Raw genomic sequence first — 21,900 nt, 5'->3', positions numbered from 1 at the left:
AAAAAAAAACTTTTCATAACAAAAAGAGACAGGTTGGATCCTAGCAGCAGCACTCTACTTCCTCCCAAGAAGACAGAAGACAAATGGGCACAGAACAACGTCCGTCCACAATTTGCTCCAACTACCAAGTGCTGACCACTGGGCAAAGCTGCCTTTCATATAAACTGAAGATCTCCAGATGTGGACAGAATTGCTGGAATTGACAACCTAGCTGCTCAGGTCAAGGTAGACTTGTCTTCCTACAGATCTCTCAGCCCATAGGATCTTCTGGAGCCTGGCAGGCCCTGCGCTAAATAGCAAAAGAAAAATATGACCCTCAGTGACCATGGAAGACCCTGAGGAGAGGCTCTAGGTGCCAACCAAGTAAGTTCTCTGTCGTTTTTAATCAATAACTCAAGTAAAATTTTTACCCTGTTCAAAGATTTCTGATGCAGTTTGACAGCTGAGAGGTTTTGTCTTTTAAAGGACACCCTCACCAAACAAATTTTTATAAGATACAAGTTAACAAAACCCTCTCTCATTCTGCCTTTCATAGTCTTAAAAATACTTTGCATTGTGCAAAAACATCTGTCACAGTCATTTTGACACAAATATGTTAAAACTTATGTTTTCACAAACCCTTCCCCAAATTCTTGAGTTTCAGGGAGCTGAATTGAAGGATCTACCTTAAACAGGTCAGATATACTCTCTCAACTCCCTGGTCCTAATTTTTTTTTCTTCTAAACGTAATTTTGTCCTCTGTTCTGCCAATACCTTAAACAGGTGTAAGAGACACCAGACATTTCCATACCACAAACACCGGGCAGGAGCAAAGAGACCACCTATCCCTGGATGAAATGAGCACCCAGCTTTCTCAAGCACCCCAAGATGACACCCACAAATAAGCATAAAGCAGTCTTGAGAATCTGCCTCCTCAATTTCTTTAACCAGCTGTGCCTAACCTCCCTCCTTTTTATTATAAAAAGAGATGGGAATGTAATGGTCTGTCCTGTCCCTTTAAGAGACAAGCCCCACCTATTCCCTCCCCCTAGGCAAGCAAATCTTCCTTCCACTTCTAGCCTAAGCTCCTTCCACTTCTCCCCTTCCCCACCCCTGTTCTCTCTCTCTCTCTCTCTCTCTCTCTCTGCTCTTCCCCTTCTTCCCCCATTCTCTCTCTCTGTCTCTCTCTATGTGTCTCTCTCTGTTCTTCCCCCTTTTCCCCTTCCCCCCTTTCCCTTTGATAACCCACTAAATAAATACCCACTTTCTCTGCATAGCACATGTCTGTCTGTCACCTGCTGCATAGCTCCCTGCCTGGGACCCACTGGCCCTCTTGGCCCATGGGCCACTCTGAGAACCACAGTATTTTACCACTGCAGCTCCTCATGGCTTGCTGCCCACTGCAGACACTTGGGGAATGATGCCATTTTATTTTTACCATAACAATACATTTATATGCTCTTTCTCATACTGAAAACCATGCCTTGATAAAAGGCCAGTGAAATGGCTCTGTGGGTGATGGCACTTATTGCCAAGCCTGATAAATTGTGAAAGGAGGGAAGTGACTTCCACAAATTGTTCCCCCGCCTCCACGTAACCACAGGCATACAAAACAAACATACACAATAGTGCAGGTTTAAAACATTTTAAAAGAAAAATGTCTTCTCTGCAAATATCTAAAATACTTTTGATTTCTGTATGCAAATATAATGAAACCTATCATTATTTAGAAATAATTCATGCTAATAACATTTTAAATATCTTGAAATCTCTTCAAGCTATTACATACTTCCAGGCTATATGTTTGCCTCAACTGCAGAAAACCCACAACACCTAGAAATTTCTGCTTTAACTGCTCCCCACAGAGACTCTGGAGCCTGTCATGAGCCTGATCACTCATTCAGAACAAAACCGTCTGGTAGGTATCTGAATATCCCTCTTAAGAGAAACAGAGTATAGCTTCTAATAAAAGATTTGTTGGCTTGATGCCAAGGACATGGATGGCTCTTCTGCATGGCATCTTCTGTCACATCTGTTATTAAAAGCAATTAAGGAAAAGACAGGATCTCACTTTGCATCTCTGGATAGCCTAGAACTTTTCATGAGGACCAGGCTAGCCTCAAACACATAGAAATCCACTTGCCTCCCTTTGCCATCAGGTGCTGAGAATGAAAATACCACTCCCAGCCTGAAAACAAATTCTAAAGGATAATTCATCTCACCTCTACCTGAATTAGAAAATTTTGCTTGGTTCAATGTCTACTGGATAATTTATCGTTAGTATCATGTATGTGGTACCTGTTCACTTCTGTTTAATATTTTTCCATATTTCAGAATTTTGTCACACCTATTTTCTGTGACTATCAACATCATAATGAAGAAAGATATATATGCAAATCGAAATACATACACATAGGAGCATACGTACCCATTCCACGTTTCTCTAACCTGGAGCTAGCACTTTCCTCCTGACCTTTTTTATGTTTTTAATACTTTTTATGTCCATGTTTTTAATACTTTCATTTTTCACCTTGTACTCTGTTAACTCAAGCTCAGTCTCTAATTCTTCTTGGTATTACCTGAATTGACAAATACTTTCCATATGTATTCATAACCAAGTGATTACGTAAGACTGCATAATATAAACAAAACAAAACCCTTTCTTCATCATGAGTCCTCACAAGGGTGTCTTTGGATGACTAAAGAAGAGCATGTCAGACAGTACTGGGATGGGCAAGAAACATGCACATGCACATGTATCCATACCATTGCTCACACACACACACACACACACACACACACACACACACACATGAACCAATGCAGAGTGTTAATTCTGCAGCATCGATGCTGCTGAATTGTGTAGGTATACTGAGAAATTTTTCCCTATGGTAAGAACACACCAGAAATGTAGAATGAATGTCAGCTGTCTTTCTTCAGTGACAAAATTTGTGGATATAACTTTACAGCAGTGCATCAGAATTTGAATTTTAAATATTATTGAAATATCCCTGACCAAATAAACATTACTCTCAAGCATGTGATAGCCATTCTGAGTGCTAAGGGAATAGTTGTGGCCCCCTAGAGAGCTGGCAGATGCTCAGGAGAAGCCTACCACAGATGCCTAAGGAAGCATGATGACTTCAGGACAAGACAAAAAGCAGATCTACCCTAAGAGGCAATCAATAACTAAAATGGCCAGCAGTTTGTTTTTGAAATTCTGCCACATAAGACCCTTACAAATGATGCGCAGGGGGCAGGAGAGTTAGCTCAGAGGTTAAGAGCACATTCTGCTTCTGCAGAGGACCTGAGATAATTTCCAACACCCACATAGCAGCTCCCAACCATTTGTAACTCAGTTTCAGGGGATCCAGTTGTCATCTGGCCTTTCTGAGCACCAGGCATCCATGTGGTGCCCATACATGTGTGAAGGCAAAACACCCATCTGAGTTAAATAATATTTTAAGTCAAAGGAGCCCTGTCCTCAGCACAGCTTTCAAGAGAAGTATCTGAGAAACTGTTTATACTGCCTCTTAGTGCACCTCCAAATTGCTTTCTAATTAACCAAAAAGAAAAGACAAAGCCTTTTGACTTTAGTCAAACTGCAAGAAGACCATCACATTGCCAAAAGTATCTCAGTTGCCGGAATAAAAGCATCCTTTCCAACACAACTTTCTGCTGTGGAACAATGATCTGTATCCTGTCAATTGTACTTTAGAAAAGTAGCCAAGCAGCAAGTATAGGCGGGGCGAGGGCAACCAGGTGGGAGTAGAGGCGTGGCAACAAGAATTATGAAAAGAGGGAAGTTTCAGTTCGCAGTCATCACCCAAATGCAAAAGAAGTCCGACACAGAGCAAGCAAGATGTGACTGCCTCGCCGAAAAAGGTACCGAGCCACGTGGTTAATACAGAAAAGAATTATGGGCTGATATAAGTTATAAGAATTAATTAATAAGAAGCTCGAGCTACTGGGCCAATCAGTTTACACTTAATGTAAGCCTGTGTGTGTTTATTTGGAACTAAACAGCTGCGGGACCTGGTGGGACAGAAACATCGGTCAACAACTTTCGTTTCCAGCTTTTGTGAGGCAGAAGCTGGTGGATCTCTGTGAGTTTAAAGCCAGCCTGATCTTACAAAGACAGCTTCAGGTTAGTCAGGGACACAAAGTCAAATCCTGCCTCAACAAGCCAAACCAAACAAAAAAAAAATACTACCTTCTGAAATTCTTGTGTCATCTGTAGAGAGAAATTTAGGCTTTTCCATGTTTTTATACTGTGCACGAGTCAATTTATAATTACTACACTAAATAAAATATACAAAAGTAATCTTCCAGCAGCAAATCAACTATTGTTCCATTATCCCTGTTCATTTATCACATTCAAAATTGTATGCAATGGGACACTTGAAACAATGAAGAAATGGGAATTGTCTGGGATAAGGCATGGTCTCAACATTGTGCTCATACATTCATTAAACAGGACCAGACCTAACACTGAACTCAAGTTCTCCAGATAAGGCATCCTGGCATTTCTTCATCTGTTGCAGCATCCCAGGAGAGCCTGGTTTCTCCTCTTCCTGTCTCTGCTGCACCCATTTCCCATATGCAGACATTTAACAGAGAAGAGACAGCAAGCAGGGACTCATAACACCTGAGATTTCTCAGCATTTGATTTCACAGCTTTCCCATAAGCGTACTATCTGTCAGAAACAAGAGCCACCACAAATTCTTCTAAATGCTGAATTTCTACTCTTTTCCTTTTTTCAGTGCTTGGGGTTGAACTCAGGGGCTTGCATGTGCTAGGGCAAGCACCCTACCACTGAACTAGATCTTCAGTCTCTAAATGTTGAAGTTTTTAAGCAATGTCCCACTTTCTACAAAATCATTGTAATTTTGCAACATAGAATACTTTTTAACTCTTCAGAAGTAAAAAAAAAATTTAAATTATGTAAAGCAAATAGATACCATCTACTAAGTTTTTAACAGACCGAAAGTGGATGTTTTAAAATTTTAAACCTGTTCTCATTTAATAGTAGCTTAACTCAGCGTAGCAACCTGCAGAAATTTCCAGTATGCTTTCAAAAGTCACCAGAAATTTAAATTAGTATTTCGGTGCACATCGAGACATTACTACCAAAAGATTAATTTAATTGCAAACAAATAGGTACATGTATAAACTTCCCATAATTATATCTTTAAGAATTACATTTGACAAGTTTGTACTTAAAAATACAAGATAGCAATAGAGATAATACCCATACTAAATAGCGTGCTTAAAAATCATTCTGAAAATGTTCTTCTTTTTAAAAAAATGTGCATAGAAGTAAAATGTTTCCGATAAGGTGAAAAATAAACCATTATCTCTTTAAGAATCAAACTGCATTGTGTTGACTTACTAAATATGCAGGAGGTGGCATACAGTTACAAAAGGAGACTTGAAGACCAAGGAAGCAAAATTCACCAACACTTTTGTTACCCTACCAATTCAAATCACTTGGGCAGATGATCAGAAACGTCCGTCTGCTCTCAGAGGCAGCTGGCAAGGGGTCTGGAAGAAGACCCTATCACATGTGGGATTGTGTCAACAGAAGATGCATTCCAGTTTAATAGGTGGTATTTATGAACATGGCTTTATTCACAAGCAGGGGCTGGGCAGACACAATCAAATTAAGATGAAACTATGTGGGTGGTTCTAACCCAATGACCTATGACCCAGTCAACAAAGGAAACTGGAGCAGAGCCATGAGAGGGAAGACACTGGAGCTAGGCCACCATGAACTGGAAGGCTTCTGGGACTACCAGAATCCTACAGGGTGAGACAGCGCTTGGCCTAGGGGCTTTGGAGGGACCATGGCCCTGTTACCTCTTGGCTTGGTGTTTTCGAGCTCCAGAACAGCACATGAATAGTTTGCAATTATTTCAAGCCATTGTGTGTTTGTGGAACTTTGTATGGAGGCTCTGGGAAACCAGCACATCTTCTTTGTCATCATAGATGAGATATACAAGTGATGACGCCAGAAAAAAGAACACTATAGCCTGTTAGGGGTTTTTAGTTATTTCATACAGATAAACAGATCAGTGGTTCTGAATTTGCAGCACTCCTAGGCTCTGTCTCCTTGGCTGTCTGATGGGGGCATGTTTCTTAAATATCTCATTAAGGTAAAGTACCTCAGTTATCTGGAGGAATGACTCTCTCTTTATAGGAAGGAAGGCATTCAAATAACACAAAAGATTAAGTGTACAAGCAAATGAATACACATTTTTCTGTGTTTGACAGAGTCTGATGTGTCCTGGACTGGCCTCAAGCTCATTCTAAAGCTAAGTCTAGATTAGCGTGAATTACATAGTAATACCCAGTCTCAAAACAAAGTAACCTCGAAAGGCAGTTAAAGAAAATGCGATATAACTACTACATTATTTTGTTAAGGATAAATTCTCCTCTGGTTTTAATTCGGTGGTGAAATTAAAAGGCTTCCCTGGTCAATCCTGCAAACTACATTTATCTTCCCAGTAAAGGCAGCAAACACATGGTAAAAAGGAGGCCCTGTTCTATCCGGGAGTCCCGTAGGCTCACCTGTCTAAATTTGTTAGACCCCTTTCACCCTTCCAAGAATTGAACAAACACACTGTTGTTTTTAACACACAGTGATTTAACATAAAGTGTGCACCTTAGTCTTTAGGAAAACTATGTGCTGATCTAATTCTAGACCTTATCTTAAGCCCAGCAATGTAACAGAAAGGGTATTTTATTTTATCAAAAATGTCTTTCAGAAACCATGACAAGAATCATAATTCAGTCCAAAACCTGACAAAACATATTCTCAAAAAAGAAGCTGAAACTGAGCTGTGTAGGAGGAAAGACCTCAAACCCCAGGATATCTTTAGGCCCACCAGAAAAACTCTCACACATTTCAATACAGCTGCTGTCATCTGCTAAATTCAGAAACTTACTCCAGTTTTACAAGTATAGGCTATTCACAAATATGCTTTCTTTTCTTTAATTTAATGAGCCGTGCCAAGCAGTGCTGCCAGCTACCTCTCAGGTTAATTTAAGGAAATCTGATTTTTATAGACGGCATTGAGCCCAAAGCCATATGGTATCTGTCTTCATGTGATGTGAGAGAACGTTAGCCTCTGGGACCACGTTGGCCTGCTTCTTAAACCAGCATTCCTCCGTGAAATTCTCCAAGCCACTCTTAAAATGTTATGTATCTAATTGAGTAAATTACAAGTGTCACCCTGGAAGGCTGTAAGACTTGGCCTAGAGAGAAGGCTCAGCGGTTAAGAGTGTGTATTGTTTCTGCAGAGGATTCAAGTTCAATTTCCAGCACCCATGTCAACTTCTTGTGGCTCTAATTCCAGAGGATCTGATGTCTCTGGCCTCTAAGGGCCCCAATACATACATGGGATACACTCATCCAGACACACACATACCTTCATGATTTAAGAAAAAATGAAAAAATGAATCTTTGTGGGAGGGAGGATCTCCTATCCACCCAACTGAACCTCTTCTTGGCAGCTGAGAAAACATAAAATAAAACCCCAGTACTTTTGTTTTTGCTTACCTAGGACGTGGCTGATTGCCTAATAAGAGCATCCCTGGGGGCTGGAGATATGGCTCAGAGCTTAAGAGCCCTGGCTGCTCTTCCAGAGGTCTTGAGTTCAATTCCCGGCACCCATATGGTGGCTCACAACCATCTATAGTGCCCTCTTCTGATGTACAGCCCTACATGCAGTCCTAAATACAGAACACAGTATATATAATAGATGCAATTTAAAAAAAAAAAAAAAGAGCTTCCCAGAGTTCTGAGCCAGCAGTCCTGTCATGAGCCTTCTAAAAATTTGCACCTCCAACCTGCTATTCCTCACCTTTCAGGGTGCTCACTCAAGGAGTCAAGTGACTGTGGGCCCTATCTCCATTCTTGTTCTTTGTTGATGTTCAGCTTCTCCTCCATTACATTTTTCATGGCCAAAGTCAATGCCTTAAACTATATAATTTGGCATGAATTACTCAGTATTAAATAATAAAGAAACTGTTTTCTCTAGACAGTAACTCAAAGATGTTACTAAGTGATATATTAATATCCTCCCCGTACTGATAGGGTGATATTATGAAAACACAGATTTAAACATTCATCAAAACAATCAGATGGAGAAAACACAGCTCCTCCATTTAAACTTACTATTCTCATCCAGTCTTCATAATATAACCAACTCAGATACTCATTTTAAATGTTAGTGCCATATCTTGCCCATGTAAATGTAATTGGAATCACAGGGATGGACCCTAAGCAGAGGGTTTTGTTCAGAAACTCTTTGGTGGTAGAGCAGTTTACCCAGTGACTTAAACTTCCATCTACTTATTTGCTTCTCAAATATGTGGTCAGAGACAAGGGTACCTTCAGATTCGAGTTGTTCCAGTCCATACGAGGCAGCTGTATCGGGGTGGTTGATGGGTGAAATAGTTCTTCCCTCAGATGGGAGTGCTGGAGAAATTGTGGGAGTTTCCACAGTCACTGCAGGGGGTGGTGCCTCTGGAGAGCCCAAAACTGGTATGGATTCCTTGTTTGGCCCAGTGATTGTGTCCATTGGGTCTGCCAAACACAAGAGACAAGACTTGACCCACAGGACAATCATTATAGAAAATGCTAACGTGAGCTTTGGAAGGCAAGGAAGCAGTGTCTTAGACATAGTGAATTCAGCACTTGGTTCAGCTCCTCTTCTCACCTAACTCAGCGACACACAGAAAATACTTCATCATCTGGGAAGAGACACGGCCTCAAATCATAATTTTGCTTTTGAAATGTATTCTCTCACTTATTTTATCAATAGTATAATAGATGGTGCTGAATTTTGGATGGGTACCAAAGACAGAAATTTAACAAACAAAATGCACCAAGTTAAATGGCAGGGATTTCTTTGGAAAGAACAGCATTCTTCACAAAATCAGGGGGAAGATCTATGACTAAAGCAGACTCTTTCAAAGCATCCAAATGAAGCTCTAAGTGCACCATACATAAAGAAACTACAACAATTATAGTTTGAACCGTCAGAATTTCCCTAGACAGAATTTACACATTCCCAACTTTCTGAATCAGAATCTCTTTGCCCGTGAGTCAGAGGAAAACATAAATAATGCATACATAATACATACACACACACACTATATATATATATATATATTCCCATGATATACAGCCACAAGGCCCCCTTATATTTTTTGTGGGAATATAAATTGGTGCAACAACCACTATGAAAAGGGGACATAGGTCCCTAATGTCACATACTCATACATCCTATGGTCAGCAACCCCTCTACCTATGAAACAGTCCTTCACTGTCTAATGCAGATCATGCGAAAGAGTGTTCACATAGCTGTAGTTACAACAGCTGTACCTGGAGGTGGTCCAGATGCAGACTGCGGGAGCACGGAAGAATACTGCATGAATAATGAGATGTGCTTCCATAATGACATGATGGTCAGAACAAAGAAACTACAGGATGTCTGACAATCAGGATGGTAAGCAAAAATGCTAACTTCTAAAAATATTGCCTCTAGTACAGTATTTTTCTTAAAAATTTAAAAAGAAAAAAGATGAAAATGTGTACTTGTAAACTATAGACACACAAAACCTGGAGGTAGAGGTGGTGTGGCGTGAAGAAGATTAGGAAAACAAAATTGATAATGCTGGTTACCAGTCAGAAGAGAGACAGTTAGGGCACAGGTCATCAGATTTCATGAAGGTTATTGTTAGACTCTAGAGTTGAGTTTCGTGTGCTTTGTTTCGGAAGGAGGATTAGGAGGCAGGATTAGAAAACATTTATTATATTTTTAAAAATATCTCAATGAGTATCTCATCTTTGCTTGGACAATGATAAATAGAGAAATGAATACATATATATGTATATGTATTATCACTCTCTATATATGTATACTCTCTCTCTCTCTCTCAAGAGATTCTAGTAACCAGCCAGCTGTTAAAACTTCATTGCCCTTAAGAGAATAGGACACCCAAGGGTCTATTATATAGAAAACCCTTTTCATAGATTACTTCCTTACAATAACATAAGTAGACAGTTCTGGAAATGAACAGAGGCCTACAAAAGTTCAGCAGCTTATCCAATGTCACAGTCTTAAAGAGGGCCAAAGGTGGCTCCAAAACCAGGTCCTTACTGTTTTTAAACTCCCAACCCTGGCTTTTAGGAGGCACTCCTCAGGAGGCTAAGACTTGGGGACCAGAAGAGTCCCCTTGTCCTTTGAGGCTATAACACATTTCCACGAGCAAAGAGAGTTGACCATCTTCCCAGGTAGGAACACATGCATGCTGGTGAAAAAGCCAGGTGCCTCATTCATCCCGGTAATTCACAGTAAAGGTCCACACTCCTGCTCCAAACGCTGAACCCACACCCACGTACTGACCTTCCATGGAAGAGGTAACTTCGAGAGACAAAGGGACAACAGCTGTGGAGGCCAGAGTGGCCAGAGACTCCCATCTCCTGGAGAGCTCGGTGGCACCCACATCAGCAGACACAGGAGAGGGGGATGGCATGCCGTCTTCAGGCTCACCACTGCCTCTGGGGACCTCAACGTGCTCTTGTGTCACCAAGGGTAATGTAGGGTTTGGTTCTTGTGTGGCCATTGTCATCTCCTGTGTGATGTCTGCAAAGGAAAGAAACAGGTCTTAACAAACCAAATTACTATACATTAAAGTCTCTACAGGGGCCAATATAATGAAAAAGGGTAGATAGCTCTTTCAGAGCCCAGAACAACAAATACAACTTGGGAATCCAAGGCCAATAAGCAAATGTTACTGCAGTTGCTTAGGGGAGTTGTGGGGTAATCTGAGGCAGAGAAAAAGAAGGAAATGTAAAAACAAACAAACAAAAAAACCCAATTTCTAACTCATTTTGAGAAGACTGATATATCTGTAAGTGTGCATTTTCATAGATGCTTCCAGAAGATATTTTATAACTTCCATTCAAATTTTTCATGAGGTGACAGTTTCCTACTGCATAACCCTATGTGGCCTCAAAAGCACAGAGGTTCCCATACCCTGAATCTCAACAGCTGAGATAAAGGCATATGCCACCACTCACAGTATAATGTGATATGAAAAAGACATGAAGTTGAGCTTGTGCAAGCATGAAGATGTTAAATAGGATGAAACAATAGCTTCAGTTGTCTGTAGCACTTAAGTTTCTAGAAATTAGGCATGGTAAGACACAACAGTAATCAGAGCAGTCCAGACGGAGAGGGAAGAGAAACAGGCACTAAAGGCCACTTTTGGTTATATATCAAATATGATTCTGAGCAACTTGAGATGCTGTCTCAAAACAAACAGAAAAACTTAAAACTCAAAACAGGCATGCAAACTATTCAGTCTTACTTTTACTATTTATAAAATGATTACTTTCATATTTTAATTACATTTCAACGGAAATTTATAAATCATACTACAAATCTGTTCTTTCCTTTTTATTAATAGGTTACTTGATCTAGGTCATAAGATTTACATATTCTAAACCAATTTGCAATGAATACATTCATTTTATACAAAGTCTTTCCTTTCGGATGCTATTATGTGACCAACCACAGAATAAAAACGTAATCCATCAGCAACTAATACTAAGGTTTCACTTTCTTATAGTCAAAAGTATGGAGGCCAAGAAAAAGTAGAAAGTTCAGAATGAAGCCAGTAGATGATTTATATTTTCTTTACATATTATTTCTGAACTATTTATTCTGGGTTAAATAAGGTTAGAGAACCAAGTGATTAAAACTACAAGATAAATTTTGTGTAATTATTTTTGGTGAGAAATACCAGAGATGTGCATATACTTAGGTATAAATAGGTACCATATATTGTTGTGAAACTAGAATATATACCTGCTTCCTTTGTACTTATATATGTACTTATATTGTTATGACAAAAAAAATTGAAAAATATTCAACTATTTGAAATATACATTGGTTTCAATGCTGTTGATAGATTGGCTAAGACCTTGTTTCTGGACACTGTCCTGTAGATATAGAATGTTCTAAAGTATCCCTGGCCCGCAACCAAAAGATCCAGTAGGAACCCTCAGCCAAAACAACTCAAAACATCTCCAAGTATCCCATTGAGGGGTGGGGTGTACAGGAAACAGTCCTTAGGTGAAGACCTTGACACACGTGGGATATGATTTTTTAATAGAATATATATGATTTGAGTATTCCGTGTTTGGTTAAAACTAGAGTAACTGTTTCTAAGTCACCATGAAAAAATGTAACCAAAGCCTAAGACAGTAGCCCACTTCTAAACTCTCACTCCTCAGGAAATAGCAACAGTCATATGCTTGAGGTCAACTGGACTACATGGTGAGTTTAAGGCTAAAACCAAAGTAAACAAACAAACAAAACCAGGCAGGCATGATGACACACATCTCCAGTCCTATGAGTTAGGGGCAAAGGTAGGAAAATAGTGAAGTCAAGAGCCTATCTCAAAAACTGTATAGTGAAGTAAAGATCTTATCTCAAATACATTAAAATAAATAAATTTAAAAAAATAAATCCAAATTGAAAGTTTTGGAGAGAAACAACATTTGGGGTATTTTCATTGTTGTTTTCATTCTTTACTTTTTACCTCTTACCTTTTAACATATCTTTTACTCCCTGATGTGTCTGAGACTCATATTGAGAGGTGGAGACTTCAGTCTTTGAGAAAAGCATGGTCCTGTCCTCTCGGGTGGAGGCTGTGAAGTCTCCAGCACTTGGTAACGGTTTCACAGTGGAAACCTCAGGGTCTTCTGTCAGACTCGTGGGACTAAAGGGAATCTGATGGGCAAAGACTGGAGATCTTTCTTTCTCCAGTGCAGTTACCAGAGCTGTCCCCAAGGGTGTCCCCTTGTTAACCTCTGTGGAAGTGGGGCTCCCCTCGGTCCCTTCAAAGCTGTCTTGTGCTCCATGTGGTGGCTCTGTGCTCACCCGAATCTCTGCATGGTCTCCTGAATCTGTGGTCCTTGCCTGATTTACACTCTCAAATTTGGTGTCATCCCACTCATCACTTGGGACAGAAGGAACCAGAACAGCTGTGCTGACACTCACTGTGACCTTGAGGTCCCCCAGAAGACTGTCAGCTGATGGATCAATATTCAGAACATCTTCAGGGGTTGTCTCCAAGGATGTGGTGGCAGTGGTCTGCACATTGTCATCTGATTCCTCCGGGGGCCTCTCCCCATCATGCTCTGTGTCTGCTGTGGAATCGACCCCAGGAAAGGCAGTCGGCCTCTTGGCTGCATCTGTTTCAGCTTTCTCTGTTCTTGGACTGGCAGCTAGCATTTCTTTGGTATTTATATAAGATGAAGGTGTATGTCCCAAGCTAACTGCTTCCTGACTTTCAGTTGCAAACAACTGATTATCCACATACTTCAGGAAGTCACGTGTTACAACTGTGATCCCTTCTACAATGGGCTGGGTGCTAGAGCTGCTCTGGGGCCCCTCCTGGTGAGAATTAAGAGAAGTAGGTGAAGAGACAGCAATGATTGACAAGGCCTTGGGAAGTCTCTGTTCAGAAGACATTCCTTCAAGCTGACTGGGACCATGCCCTTGTTCACTGACTGAGACTGCTGGCTCAGTGGAAGACTGAAGATCAGGGATGTTAGGATTCAGAAGTCCAGTTCCAGGGCGGTGGTGTTCTTTGTTGATGGAGAAGACTTTATTTAATGGCCTCACAGATGGTCCCGCAGACAGTACCATAGGAGCTTCAGAGGATGTCTGCTGGGGCATGTGCTCTGGAGCAGAGATGTTTTCTCCATCACCTGTGTCCATCTTCCAGAACTGCTCTGTCTGGGCATAAGCATGTGCCATCTCCCTCTTTTCCACTTTTGGGAAAGCTAGACATTGTGTGGCTAAGGTAAGGAAGAGAACGCTACAGAAAGGCACAGAGCTGGGCAACAGAGTCGGTCTGCTCATAGTGGAAGAGAAATACAGGTTGAAGGAGTTGAGAGTTCCAGCAATCGAATCCTGTAGAAAAGTAAAGCACAGCACACTGTCATGTGGATATATCTTGTACATAAGTTCCTTTAACTTAAGTCAGAAGTACAATATCTCCTTGACTTGCTCCCAGAAAAAAAAAAGAGATAGGAGGTGGCTGTTCTACTTCTTTGTCCTCTTGAGACATGGATAACCCAGTTCACTTTTCCCCTGTGAATTCTGCAGACAATTTAACTTAAAGCTCCCTAGAAAATGACTGTAGAAATAGCATCATGTCTAGGAGATAGTTAGTAAATGTTACAAATACACTTAAAGAACATACTGAAAATCAGTTATTTTCATGAGTTTAAAAATGCATGTGAATGACTTTTCAGCCAAAACATATCTTTAAAAATGTCCAAATTCTTTGCAATGACAAGAAAAACATATACACAATATCTTTATGTTCCAAAATCTCAAAACCAGAAAAGATACTTAGGCAATGTGAACATTTTTTAATTTTAAAATGTTAAGTTTGCACTTATTGCTGGTTTGCTATAATTTAGAGGAATTAGGTTTGTTATGTTCTTCAAACTACTCACAGTCTCATTATATCTAAAACTGTAATTATAAATTAAAACAGTTCATCGCTTCACAATTTAAAGGTCTAAAAACCTTTCTATCCATTGTCCTGTGTATAGCTTTTTGATTTCACATTATTGAAAATTTACCAAACCTTAATTCCCAACACAATACAAAAAAATTATCTAAGGTTCCGTTAAGTTTTCTAGAAGACTCAATCTCAAAATTAAAATCTAAAAATCAAACACCCATCCTTCTGATGGCTTCATTTTTTTTCTTTCTTTCAAGTGTATTCAACTAAACTGCCTAGATGATTTACATAATTTGAAGTTAAGAAGTACAGAAAACCCCCTTTCATGAGACATTCTTCCCTGGAGCATAACAAACTTTTACATGTTATCCCACTTATGTCTTTATTGTTTTGTTTTGTTTTTTGAGACAGGGTTTCTCTGCGCAGTTCTGGCTGTTGAAGAACCTACTTGGTAGACCAGGATGGCCTTGAACTCATAGAAATCTACCTGCCTCTATATTATGATAAAAAAAAAAAACAGAGACAGATTTTGGGGTTCATCCTGAAGGTCAGAAAAGCAAAACAGCCAGCCACTGGCTCTTACCTCTACCTCAGTCTGAAATGGTGGTCCTGCCTCCAGGCATCTGAGTATGAGCCTGAGCCTGAGAGCTGTCTCCTCCTGTCTTATATTCCTCTCTAGAACTGGGATTAAAGGCGCTTATCATTACCACCCGGTTTCTTTGGCAAACTAGTGTGGCTACTGGTATTAAAGGTATGTGTCACCACTGCCTAGTCTGTAAGGCTAATAGGTGGAACTGTTTTACTCTCTGATCTTCAGGTAAGGTTTATTTATTAAAATACAAATAAAATATTACTACATGCCTCTCAAGTGCTGGGTCTAAACACAAGCACCACCTTGCCTGGGCTGCCATTTAGTCTTAAAGGTTGTTTTAAAACAGAAAAAGGAAAAGCTACCTTCTTGAGGCATCTAGATGTCTGAAAAAGAAAAGAAAACTTGATTTAAAAAAATGTAGAAAGGAATCTACAGATTGGACCTGAGGCTGCATAACAACACCAGTACCATGCAGGGAACCATGAGTGAGCTGAATTCTAGCCCTTCTCAAGCTCTCCTGAAATGGCTTGAGTCAAAAGAACTCAGATGAGCAGCATCCAAATTCCCCATGTTTAGAAATGGATAACGAAATAGACATTTGCCTTCCTTGAACACCAGCATTTCTAGAGGAGTGTGCTACACTGAATCATGATTCCACAGAGCTTCTGGGAAAGACAGGAAGAGAACCCACTCATGAGCTGTCACAGGTCTGTGTAAACGCAAATTATCACGCAAAAACTACTAATTACAACACTGTTTGGCTAGTGGCTCGGGCATATTTCTAACTAGCTCTTACATCTTAAATTAATCCATTTCTATTAATCTGTGTAGTGCCATGAGGCTAGGTCTTACCAGTAAGTTTCTGGTGTCTTTTTCCTTCGGCAGCCACATGGTATCTCTGATTCTGCCTTCTTTCTCCTGACATTCAGTTTAATTTTCCTGCCTCCCTATATTCTGCCCTGCCATAGGTCAAAGCAGCTTCATTATTAACCAATGGTAATAAAATATATTCATAGCATACAGAGGGGAATGCCACATCACAGAAGAGGACCGTGTCATCCATGATCATATAGTTAGTAGCCAAGGGAAGCTGAAGCCAGAGAGACTAGCAGAAACAATCCTGTCCAACCTCCCATGCCACCACACCACCAAGATCCTTAGGAAGTGAAAAAAATATCATTTAGACAGCAAGAATTGAAATAACCTTATCTAAATATTAACTTACCTCTATCTAGCATCATTTTAAAAAGAGAGAATATGGAGAAGACATTTTATTTTAAAAGGAAGAAGAAATAACACATCCCAATTCATGCCAACATTTGAGATATCATTCTATTTCAGATGTGCCAGAAAATATCTTAGTCCAGGTGACATGTGCCTACAGAGTGTTTGTCCTGATTTCTCACTTTTCTTTCCTGAAACAAGGACAAATGAGAACTGTGAATATAAAGTATCCATGGACAATGAGTCCATACTTTTGGGTTTCTGTGTAGACAAACTGAACTAGGAAATTCTATTGAAATTGTAAGAGACCAAATAATTGATAATAACTATAGAAGTTTCTGGCTTATTTCAGATCCCCTCAGGAAGCTACCCATTCTCCTTCCATTTGACGAAATCTTAGTAAATATACTAGAGGAGGGAGGAAGTACCCTGGAGTCTGGACCTGCAGCTCAGTGACAGAATGCCTACTTAGCATGCATAATGTCCTGAGTTCAAAACACAGCCTAAGAGCTCTGTCTACACGATGCTATGCCTCTGGATAAAATCAGAGCAGCAGGAAACATCAAGGACTGTAACAGAGTTTAGAGGGGCATGGACTAGCATCGGGAAATGATTACTGAATCTATTTTTCTTGTTAAAAGTTGAACAAATAGCTTCAGTTCCCCCTTGGATAAAACAGAGCATTAACAGAACACACTTTGAGAAACCTCTTCTTCTATGAGTATATATTCATGTACTGTTACCATGAAGGAAAACTAAGAATGTTTCTGTAATCTTAGTATGTCTCCTTCAGGGAGTGGAGGTACCCACACATGCGAGCAAGTATTGTACTTTTTTATTATTTGTGGTCTTGCTGACTGAGAAAAAAAATTTTATGGACAAATTAGGTTGAGTGGAAAGGATTAAAAGGCAAAGGTTTAACAGTAGCCTCAGCCACCTTTCCAGACAGAATTCTCCTTCAGGGTCTTTTTTCCATCTACATCTAGAATTCTAAAGGTCTGTATGCAGGGAAATCTGCCCCTGCCCTAAAGGATGGTGCTTCTGTGATTAAGTGCTGGGCACCTGCTTTCTGAATCCAATTACAGCAGAGAAAGTGGGGGTGAGCCACAAGTCTTTTGTGTGTCTGTGTACTGAAGCCATATGCTCCTTTTCTCCACATCTGAACTTTAGGAGAGAGTGAAATAATGGCTGTACAAATGGCAGCAGCAAGTAGTCTTCTGCTACCCAGAGAAATTTATAGATGACTTCAAATCCCTTCATCTTCCAGGCCCATTGCACATCCAATTCATCTCATAGGAGTTAACATCTGACAACGGGAACAGCATGACATTAGAATATATGACCAAAAGAGTGACCACAGTAAGGTAATAATAACATTATTAACCCCACATAAACCATATTTTGTGGTCTCTGGCCTTTTTTCTTCCCTCTTCACTCTACCTTCTATGTGGCTAGGTGCCCAGGAGAGAGGAAATGCTGAACAAATATTGTCTGAACAGTCATGAATATCCTTAGGCTACTCCGCTGGGAAAAGAGAAAAGAGGGAATATTTCACTGCTGATGAGCATCTGTGTCTCGCATTAAGTTATCTCAGTCATCAGAATACATAAGGAAGAAAAGGAAGGAATGCCTCTCGTACTGTTCATCTTGCATCTCTGGGTGCTGTCTTGCTGCGTCTCTCAATAGCTGTCAGTTCTGACAAACCTGACAAACTGACCAAATTCCTACCAAGTAGTAGATGTTAGCTCCACCTAGCTTAGCATTTCTTAGAGAGCTAATCAGTATCACCTTGTCTGTCACTCCCTATCAAGCTTGCCCAATGGCTTGGCTGTCCTCTGAGCAATTTGCTGCATTTCCGCCACTGGTGGGTGGGCAGATAAGCTGTTCTGCCAAGCATTATCTTTCACAATCTTAAATAGACACAGGCTTCTTTGTCAAGCCTGGGCAGAGTCAAGCTTCAGTGACATTGAAAAGTGTCAGTTCAAACAAACAAAATACTATAGCCTTAGACTTCATCATCAGGTTTTGTACACTTTTACTTCTCTGTGTTTTCCAGCTGAGATGAAGAGCGCTATTGCTTCACTGTGTTACCAAAGCAAAGACATGACAGGGAACCCAGCATGTCAATCATTTTTATTATGACCAAACTCAAAGGAAAAATTAAATTTCATGTCTATTATAAAAGAACCATGAACACTGTCCTAAGAGTATGGAAGACACAGGTAAGCTGTGACAACTGACTGATGTTTACAGAAATATTGTGAATGACTGAGGAGGAATAGAGAGGAAAACCCCTGCTCTCAGATTCCCTTTGTTTGCTGGGATGGAAGGGTGATGGTGAAGCTGCAGCCTTTTGTAGGTCTGCTCTTTTGCCTTTCTATCCAAACGATGTTTGAACTTTAAAGCAAGGACAAATCCTGTATTGACTGCTACAAAAAATTCATTTGCAACTCAAACTGACATAGAGCCTTCAAGTCCCCGATGGGGTCTTTTGCCGCCTTTCCAAACCCAGTAGCCACTCGGTGCCATGTCAAACACAAATTTTTTTTCACCCAACTTTCAGTATCACTAACAATTTTTCTCTTATAAATCCCTGAATTCCAACTTCTGTAATTCTGTCCTTCATTATCCTCTTGGAATTGTTGCTTACTAACTAGATCATCATTATTTTAATTGCCTTCTAATTGGTGACTCTGTCTAGACTTTCTCCTTTATAATCCATTATAGACCACCCAGATGGCTTGTTCTTCAGAATAAAATCTTGATTGATAGTGATCAATCAAGAGTGCCTACTACTTGGGTAATGCTTTGTGCCAATTTGTACTAAGGGCATGATAGAAATTTACCTGATTCAATCCCACCAAGAGAGGTAGGTGCTACCATGATCCTGATTATCTTTTAGATGAGAAAGCTACATATTTACAGAGGACAGTTAACTTGTTTTGGCAATAGCATGTAGTTTCGTTTGGTCTTTTGCAGTTTTTCAGTTTTTGCATTTGCCATTTGGCCTCTCCGCCTTTCCAAGAGCCAGAATGCAATGTTTCCAAATGTATAACCACAAAGCTGCGCACCTCCTATTCAAAACCCACACCCACCAGGACCAAGGAAGTCTTTATCTTCAGCAGATACACTTCCCTCTAAAATGCTTTACTTGTGAGTTTTCAGTTGATTCTGCTTCCTCCATACTAGCCCTGACACTTGCTCTTCTCTGTACCCCTATTAAGCCCTGACCATGTTTCTGACAGGTAATTGTTATCAAAAAAAAAAAAAAAACCCAAACCAAAGCAAAACAAAACAAACCTGGCCAATTCCCTTCCTACTTTGCTCAGCTTCCTTACCTATAGTAGCATCCCTATAATTTTCTCACTCAGAACAAGACTACACCTCTTCTGCACTGGTCTTCATTGTCTACCATTTCTAATAATGCCTTATAGACGGAGAAAGCAGTCCGTAGATGGCAGGGAGTATGTATTATAAATAATCACTTAAAAAGGAAGAGAGTATTCGGTGCCTCTTTTGTACGAGAAGATTTGACAGGACTCAGTATGTTGTGTTCACCACTTGCCCACTTTGGGATGATTATTCGATGTGACACTTTAACGGTACCAACAAATTGTGTTATTATTTATACTGTACTTTGGCTTTTGACAGTTTCTTTCTCTTGCTCTCTCTCTCTCTCTCTCTCTCTCTCTCTCTCTCTCTCTTACACACACACACACACACAAGGAGAGAAAGACAGAGACAGAGAGAGAAGCAGTTATAGGTAACAAGAAGTTTCACAGCATCAGCTCAGCTTGTTTTTCAATGGCCCTCTCATGATTTAGAAATCCAGTTAGTAATTCTCTGATTGAGAAAGAGAAAGCAACCCTTCTTTGTGAGTCTCTTAATGCTCTCTTTACTTTGTGCTTTTCTTGATACTCATTGATCCGTTTGTCATTGTTTTATCTTGTCTTATTCTAAGTATAAAGGTTCTCCTTGCCAATACTATTTCATTAGCAAACTATGGCCCCATTAATCTAGCTATATCTTTGGGTATTATCAGTACATTTCTGATTCAATGTGATATTGACAACTGTCATCGGTCTCTAATACAGGATCTAAGAACAGGGCTGGATCCATCCTCTACTGTAAATTAAAGAGTCGAGATGACAGAGAATCCTTTCAGCAACCTGTCCCATCACAGTGGACCAAAAAAGAACAAAGCAGCTGCAGAAGTATGTTCCCTAGAGGTGCAGCAGCCTAGGCCAGTGCTGACTGAGAAGAGGAGAGTGCACAGGTCAACTACAAGCAAAGTGCCCTCTCCACCCCACAGATCATAAATGAGTTCCTCATATTGCTTCTTTCCTGAGCTACGGTCTATTTGATGATGCAAACAAATAAAATATCCATGCTTCTCAATCTAAGAATATCATCCTATCCTTGGTAAGAGGAGCTGGCCTTGATGATTAGAAAATAATATTCAACCTGGGTGGTGGTGGTGGTGCATTCCTTTAACCCCAATACTCGGGAGGCAGAGGCAGGTGAATATCTGTGAGTTTGAGGCCAGCCTGGCCTAGAGGAGCTAGTTCCAGGACAGGTAGGACTGTTTCAAGACAGAGAAACCCTGTCTCAAAAAACAAAAACAAACAAACAAAAAAACAAGAAAGAAAAAAAGAAAAGAAAAGAATATTCAAGTTCTAGCAGAACCTTGGGCAAATTACTACAACAATGTTATTAAATGGAGACACAGAGATAAGGAGACTCCTGCTAAGCCATCAGCATCACCACTACCAGCATTATCATAACCATGCTATTTCCTTCAAAGGGTGGAAGACAGACAAAAGAAATGACTGCACACATGCTAGCAGTTTGAAGAAACAAACGTTGTGCAATATAAGACATATCAACATAGTACCATGGACACGGGCCTCAGGGTGCAAAGACGGGACAACTGCAAGTGTCTAGAGAACCAGCCAACTGTGGAATATTTGTTCTTCACCTAACTTCCGTTTTCAGATTGTCAGTGCGGAATCCTGTCCTGCGCAGTTTCCTTCAGCAAGCAGTTGCTTCCATGTCAGGAAGTTCTTATCAATGGCCAATGTGACACTTTATTCCTCTCTTTTGTGATTCAAGAAACTTGTTCACTTGGCGAGGGAAGCGGAAAAAAGTTTCACAGAGTTTTCTCATTGGCAATAAATAAAATCAATATAAAAAAAATAAGACTGACCACACATATCTTAACTGAAAAAATATGTTTTCATCTTAGAGAATAAACCCAGACTACCTTTGAAGGGATTCTTTGCCTGGGCTAGAATAAACAAAATTCAATCAACAACAACACAATGCGATGCACCAAGCATGATGGCCCACACCGTTAGTCACAGAACGAGGGGCCAGAGTCAGGCAGATCTCGCTGAGTTCTAGGACAGCCTCATGTTTACATCTGTGTCTAACCAGCTGGGGCTACACAGTGAGACCTAATTTCAAAAAGAAAAAAGAAAAATAGATAAACAAATAAAGGAAGGAAGGAAGACAGAAAGAACAAGAGAAAGAAAGGAAGGGAGAG

The 21,900-nt window shown here is 40.2% G+C and overlaps 1 protein-coding gene across 3 annotated transcripts in view; it reads right to left on the bottom strand.

The window, feature by feature from the left end:
- Window positions 1–21,900, bottom strand: part of Armh4 (armadillo-like helical domain containing 4) — a 96,489-nt gene that overhangs the window by 72,791 nt on the left and 1,798 nt on the right. For all 3 annotated transcript variants that reach the window (XM_026783233.1, XM_026783235.1, XM_026783234.1), the window contains exons 2-4: window positions 12,606–13,977; window positions 10,396–10,635; window positions 8,376–8,570 (exon numbers count right to left, since the gene is read on the bottom strand). In XM_026783233.1, coding sequence (XP_026639034.1) covers window positions 8,376–8,570; window positions 10,396–10,635; window positions 12,606–13,926 — 1,756 coding nt within the window. In that variant the 5' untranslated portion in view covers window positions 13,927–13,977. The remainder of the gene's footprint in view (window positions 1–8,375; window positions 8,571–10,395; window positions 10,636–12,605; window positions 13,978–21,900) is intronic.

The sequence above is a fragment of the Microtus ochrogaster genome, chromosome 17, assembly GCF_000317375.1.
Source record: "Microtus ochrogaster isolate Prairie Vole_2 chromosome 17, MicOch1.0, whole genome shotgun sequence".
In the NCBI taxonomy this organism is placed as follows: domain Eukaryota; kingdom Metazoa; phylum Chordata; class Mammalia; order Rodentia; family Cricetidae; genus Microtus; species Microtus ochrogaster.
The sequence above is the reverse complement of the archived record's forward strand: the minus strand, read 5'-3'. Positions and strand labels throughout refer to the sequence as shown.